The 6,000-nt window shown below is 68.3% G+C and overlaps 1 protein-coding gene across 1 annotated transcript; it reads right to left on the bottom strand.

Moving 5' to 3' along the window:
- Window positions 1-266: 266 nt before the first annotated feature.
- Window positions 267-3,577, bottom strand: LOC117011275 (exocyst complex component 3-like protein 2). The gene is made up of 4 exons (XM_033086643.1): window positions 3,542-3,577; window positions 2,199-2,309; window positions 1,335-1,435; window positions 267-378 (listed from the first exon to the last, which is right to left on the bottom strand). Exons 2-4 carry the CDS (start codon window positions 2,229-2,231, stop codon window positions 267-269), a joined length of 246 nt encoding a protein of 81 aa, XP_032942534.1. The 5' UTR covers window positions 2,232-2,309; window positions 3,542-3,577.
- Between the last annotated feature and the right edge of the window lie 2,423 nt (window positions 3,578-6,000).

The raw sequence follows: 6,000 nt of genomic DNA, 5'->3' as shown, positions 1-6,000 counted from the left end.
GGCTCACCTGAACGGGGGACAGCAGTTGGGGACACAGGGGACAGTGGCTCACCTGAACGGGGGACAGCAGTTGGGGACACCCTGGGGACAGTGTCTCACCTGAACGGGGGACAGCAGTTGGGGACAGGGGGACAGGGGGACAGGGGACAGGGGACAGTGGCTCACCTGAACGGGGGACAGCAGCTGGGGACACGTTGGGGACAGTGGCTCACCTGAACGGGGGACAGCAGTTGGGGACACGTTGGGGACACGTTGGGGACAGTGGCTCACCTGAACGGGGGACAGCAGTTGGCCAGGGCGATGGCGCGGCCGGGGGTGGCCTCGGGCGGGGCGGGGTCCCCGGGGGCTTCCAGGAAACGCTCGACCTTGCGCTGGAAGCTGGGGACACAGGGGACAGTGTGGGGACACAGGAGACAGCAGGGGACACAGGGGACAGGGGGGTGACAGAGGGACACAGGGACACGGCTCCTGTGACACCCCGCCTGTGCCCCGCGTGTCCCTGTGTCACATCCCCATGTGCTGTGTCACACCCCTGGTGTCCCCCAGCGTGTCTCCATGTCCCCAGCGTGTCCCCATGTCACCCAGTGTGTCCCCAGCCTATCCCCAGCGTGTCCCCATGTCCCCATGTCACCCAGCGTGTCCCCAGCGTGTCCCCATGTCCCCCAGTGTGTCCCTGTGTCACATCCCCACGTGCTGTGTCACATCCCCGATGTCCCCACCGTGTCCCTCACCGTGTCCCCATGTCCCCAATGTGTCCCCACCATGTCCCCACCATGTCCCCATGTCCCCAGCCTGTCCCCATGTCCCCATGTCCCCAGTGTGTCCCCACCTGTGCAGGAATGCCACCAGCACTCCCAGCCTGTCCCCATGTCCCCATGTCCCCATGTCCCCATGTCCCCAGCCTGTCCCCATGTCCCCATGTCCCCAGCCTGTCCCCTGTCCCTGTCCCCATGTCCCCAATGTGTCCCCATGTCCCCATGTCCCCAGTGTGTCCCCATGTCCCCATGTCCCCAGCCTGTCCCCATGTCCCCAATGTGTCCCCACCTGTGCAGAAATGCCACCAGCACTCCCAGCCTGTCCCCAGTGTGTCCCCATGTCCCCAGGTTGTCCCCAGGCTGTCCCCAACGTGTCCCCACCTGTGCAGAAATGCCACCAGCACTCCCAGCCTGTCCCCATGTCCCATGTCCCTGTCCCCATGTCCCCAGCCTGTCCCCTGTCCCTGTTCCCATGTCCCCAACGTGTCCCCACCTGTGCAGAAATGCCACCAGCACTCCCAGCCTGTCCCCAGTGTGTCCCCATGTCCCCATGTCCCCAGGCTGTCCCCATGTCCCCACCTGTGCAGGAACGCCACCAGCACTCCCAGCAGGCTCTGCGCCATCTCCCGCCCGAACTCGGGGGTCACTTGGGGGGCTCGGTCCACGTGGGCCCGGAGCAGCTGCGGGGACAGGGCCACCATGGTGGGGACAGGGACACTGGGGTGGGGACAGGGACACCAGGGCCACCAGGGGTGTGGGGACAGGGACACCAGGGCCACCATGGTGGGGACAGGGCCACCATGGGGGGGACAGGGACACCATGGGGGGGACAGGGTCATCAGAGTGGGGACAGGGACACCAGGGCCACCATGGTGGGGACAGGGACACCGGGGTGGGGACAGGGACACCAGTGTGGGGACAGGGATACCAGAATGGGGACAGGGACACCAGGGCCACCAGGGGTGTGGGGGACAGGGCCATCAGGGTGAGGACAGGGCCACCAGTGTGGGGACAGGGATACCAGGGCCACCATGGTGGGGACAGGCACACCAGAGTGAGGACAGGGCCACCATGATGGGGACAGGGCCACCAGTGTGGGGACAGGGACACTGGGGTGGGGACAGGGTCACCATGGTGGGGACAGGGACACCAGAGTGGGGACAGGGCCACCAGTGTGGGGACAGGGCCATCCCAGTGTTGGGGACAGGGCCAGCCCGGGTTTGGGGACAGGGCCATACCCCGGTGACACGCGTGGCCAGCCCGGTTTGGGGACAGGGCCACCCCAGTTTGGGGACAGGGCCATACCCCGGTGACACGCGTGGCCAGCCCGGGTTTGGGGACAGGGTCACCATGGGTTTGGGGACAGGGCCAGCCCGGGTGTGGGGACAGGGTGACCATGGGTTTGGGGACAGGGTGACCATGGGTTTGGGGACAGGGCCATACCCCGGTGACACGCGTGGCCAGCCCGTCCTCCATGTCCTGGCCGGTGACATCCTCGGGCCACGAGTCCTCGCTGAGCTGCAGCTCCTGAGCCACGGCCACCTCCAGCTTGGCCTGGGGACACGGGGACAGAGGGGACAGAGGGGACAGAGGGGACAGTGGGGACAGTGAGGGGACAGTGAGGGGACAGAGGGGACAGTGAGGGGACAGTGGGGACAGTGAGGGGACAGTGGGGACAGAGGGGACAGAGGGGACAGTGGGGACAGTGAGGGGACAGAGGGGACAGAGGGGACAGTGGGGACAGTGGGGACAGAGGGGACAGTGAGGGGACAGCAGGGCACAGAGTCCCCTGTCACCCCCTGCCACCTCCTACCCTGGGACTGTCCTGATGTCACCACAGCGCCCACAGTGTCCCCTCTGTCCCCTCTGTCCCTTGTCCCCATCCCTGTCCCTGTCCCCTGTGTCCCCATCCCTGTCCCCTCTGTCCCCTCTGTCCCTTGTCCTCATCCCTGTCCCCATCCCTGACTCCTGTTCCTGTCCCTGTCCCCTGTCCCCATCCCTGTCCCTCCCCCCTGTACCCATCCCTGTCCCCTCTGTCCCTTGTCCCCATCCCTGTCCCTGTCCCCATCACCGTCCCTGTCCCCTGTGTCCCCATCCCTGTCCCCCCTGTCCCTGTCCCCCCCATCCCTGTCTCCATCCCAGTGTCCCTGTCCCTGTCACCGTCCCCTCTGTCCCCTCCGTTCCCTGTGTCCCCTGTGTCCCTGTCCCCTGTGTCCCCTGCGTCCCCATCCCTGTCCCCCCTGTCCCTCTGTCCCCCCTGTCCCCAATCCTGTGCCTCTGTCCCCTGTCCCCATCCCTGTCCCTGTCACTGTCACTGTCCCCATCCCTGTCCCCTGTCCCTGTGTCCCTGTCCCTGTCCCCTGTGTCCCCTGCGTCACTCTGTCCCCTGTCCCCAATGTCCCCAATGTCCCCATGTCCCCATGTCCCCAATGTCCCCACCTTGACGGCAGCGATGCAGGCGCTCTCCAGCTCGCGCTGGGTCTGGGGGGGCAGGAGTGGCCCCAATCCCCCATCCCTGTCCCTGTCCCTGTCACTGTCCCCATGTCCCCAATGCCCCAATGTCCCCAATGTCCCCAATGTCCCCATGTCCCCACCTTGACAGCAGCGATGCAGGCGCTCTCCAGCTCGCGCTGGGTCTGGGGGGGCAGGAGCGGCCCCAGTTCCTGATCCCTGTCCCTGTCCCTGTGTCCCTGTGTCCCTGTCCCTGTGTCCCCAATGTCCCAATGTCCCCATGTCCCCATGTCCCCATGTCCCCAATGTCCCCAATGATGTCCCCATGTCCCCACCTTGACGGCAGCGATGCAGGCGCTCTCCAGGTCCCGCTGGGTCTGGGGGGGCAGCAGCGGCCCCAGTTCCTGATCCCTGTCCCCTGTCCCCAGTGTCCCAAATGTCCCCAGTGTCCTCAATGTCCCCCCTGTCCCCTCAATGTCCCCAATGTCCCCATGTCCCCATGTCCCCACCTTGACGGCAGCGATGCAGGCGCTCTCCAGGTCCCGCTGGGTCTGGGGGGGCAGGAGCGGCCCCAGTTCCTGATCCCGCAGCAGCGCCCCCACCTCGGGGTGCCCCAAAACCTCCCTGGGGGGACACACAGGTGGGTGACGGGGACATGGGGACAGCAGGGGACAGTGGGGACAGCGGGGACAGCGGGGACAGGTGGGGACAGCAGGGGACAGCTGGGGACAGCTGGGGACACTGGGGACTGTACGGGTGGGTGACAGGGACACTGGGACTGGTGGGGACAGCGAGGACAGGTGGGGACACTGGGGACTCCTGGGGACATTCTGGGGACACTGGGGACACCTGGGGACAGCTGGGGACACTGGGACAGCGGGGACACTGGGGACAGCTGGGGACAGCTGGGGACACTGGGACAGCGGGGACAGGTGGGGACAGCTGGGGACAGCGGGGACAGGTGGGGACAGGTGGGGACACCCAGGGGACACCCAGGTGTGTCTCAGGTGTGTCCCCTGGGTGTCCCAGGTGTCTCCTAGGTGTGTCTCAGGTGTCCCCAGGTGTGTCCCAGATGCCCCAGGTGTGTCCCAGGTGTCCCCCAGCTGTCACCCCAGGTGTGTCTCAGGTGTCTCAGGTGTCCCCCAGGTCCCCCAGGTATCCCCTGGGTGTCCCAGGTGTGTCCCAGACGTCCCCAGGTGTTCCCAGGTGTGTCCCAGGTGTCCCGTGGGTGTCCCGGCAGTGTCACCCCAGGTCCCCCAGGTGTATCCAGGTGTCCCCAGGTGTGTCCCAGGTGTCCCAGGTATGTCCCCTGGGTGTCCCCAGCCCCCCCAGGTGTCCCCCAGGAGTCCCAGGTGTGTCCCAGCTGTCACCAGCTGTCCCCAGGTGTGTCCCAGGTGTCGTCCCAGCTGTCACCAGCTGTCCCCAGGTGTGTCCCAGGTGTCACCCCAGCTGTCCCCAGCCCCCCCAGGTGTCTCCCAGGTGTCCCAGCTGTCCCCAGGTGTGTCCCAGGTATCACCCCAGGTGTCCCCAGCCCCCCCAGGTGTCCCCCAGCCGCCCCCAGGTGTCCCCGTGGCCTCACCTGGGGTAGGCGTTGCTGTGCCAGTCCAGCAGCAGGTAGAGCTCGCCCACGCCCAGCGCTCTCTGGGCCAGCGCCCGCAGCCTCTGGGCGAGCGCCCGGTGGTAGCCGCGGGCATAAACCCCGAGCGCTCCGTACTCGGGGGGGTACGCGGGGGCCACGCTGCTCCTCACGACCCCCAGGTCCCCCACGACCCTGGCGGCCAGCGCGGCCAGCAGCGCCCCCAGCCCCCCCGCCGGGGCCACCTGGGCCAGCCGCTCGCTCGCCGCCTTGGCCACCGCCTCGTGCCAGCGCCTCCGCAGCCCCCGCGGCCGCCCGGGGAGGGTCCCGGGGGGGCTCCGAGCGTCCGCGGCCTCCTCCTGCTCCAGCACGGCCACCACGGCCCGCAGCGGGGCCACCGCTCGCCCCGCGGCCACCGCCTCGGCCACCACGGCCCAGAGCTGGGCGAGCAGCGCTCGGTAGAGCAGAGCCACGTCCCGGGCTCGCCGCCCGCCCGAGGGCACCGCGGAGGGCACCGGGGAGGGCACCGGGGAGGGCGGAGGGGACGGGCCGGGGGTCCCGGGGGATGGTGGCCGCGATGGCGAGCGGGCGCACTCGGCCTCCAGGGCGATGATCTGCGCGTCCGCGGCCACCAACTCCCGCCGCTGGATCAGCTCCAGGATCTCCAGCACTGCGGGGACACGCGGGGGGGACGTGTCGCCGTGTCGCCGTGTCCCTCTGTCCCCGTGTCCCACTGTCCCCGTGTCCCTCTGTCTCCGTGTCCCTCTGTCCCGCTGTCCCCCTGTCCCGCTGTCCCCCTGTCCCCGTGTCCCACTGTCCCCGTGTCCCTCTGTCCCCGTGTCCCACTGTCCCGCTGTCCCCGTGTCCCTCTGTTCCTCTGTCCCACTGTCCCCGTGTCCCCCGTGTCGCCGTGTCCCGCTGTCCTCGTGTCCCCCGTCCTCGTGTCCCACTGTCCTCGTGTCCCCCTGTCCCGTTGTCCCCCTGTCCCTCTGTCCCCCTGCCCCGCTGTCCCCTTGTCCCTCTGTCCCCGTGTCCCTCTGTCCTCGTGTCCTCGTGTCCCCCTGTCCCCCTGTCCCACTGTCCCGCTGTCCCCCTGTCACCGTGTCCCCCGTGTCCCTCTGTCCCTCTGTCCCTCTCATGTCCCCATCCCCTGCCCCCAAACCCTCGATGTCCCCTTGTCCCTCCCCTGTCCCCAAGCCCCTCGGTGTCCCCTCGGTG

This window comes from Catharus ustulatus, unplaced genomic scaffold (assembly GCF_009819885.2).
Source record: "Catharus ustulatus isolate bCatUst1 unplaced genomic scaffold, bCatUst1.pri.v2 scaffold_100_arrow_ctg1, whole genome shotgun sequence".
Taxonomy (NCBI): domain Eukaryota; kingdom Metazoa; phylum Chordata; class Aves; order Passeriformes; family Turdidae; genus Catharus; species Catharus ustulatus.
This window is presented reverse-complemented; position numbering and strand designations above follow the sequence as displayed.

Bases quoted from the DNA above. Each gene is read 5' to 3' on its own strand.
- LOC117011275 (XM_033086643.1), bottom strand. From the start codon at position 2,231: ATGGAGGACGGGCTGGCCACGCGTGTCACCGGG. The intron at 1,436-2,198 runs GTATGGCCCTGT...CTGTCCCCGCAG, and splicing joins TGGCCACGCGTGTCACCGGG to CTGCTCCGGGCCCACGTGGA. The intron at 379-1,334 runs GTGGGGACATGG...CTGTGTCCCCAG, and splicing joins CTGGTGGCGTTCCTGCACAG to CTTCCAGCGCAAGGTCGAGC.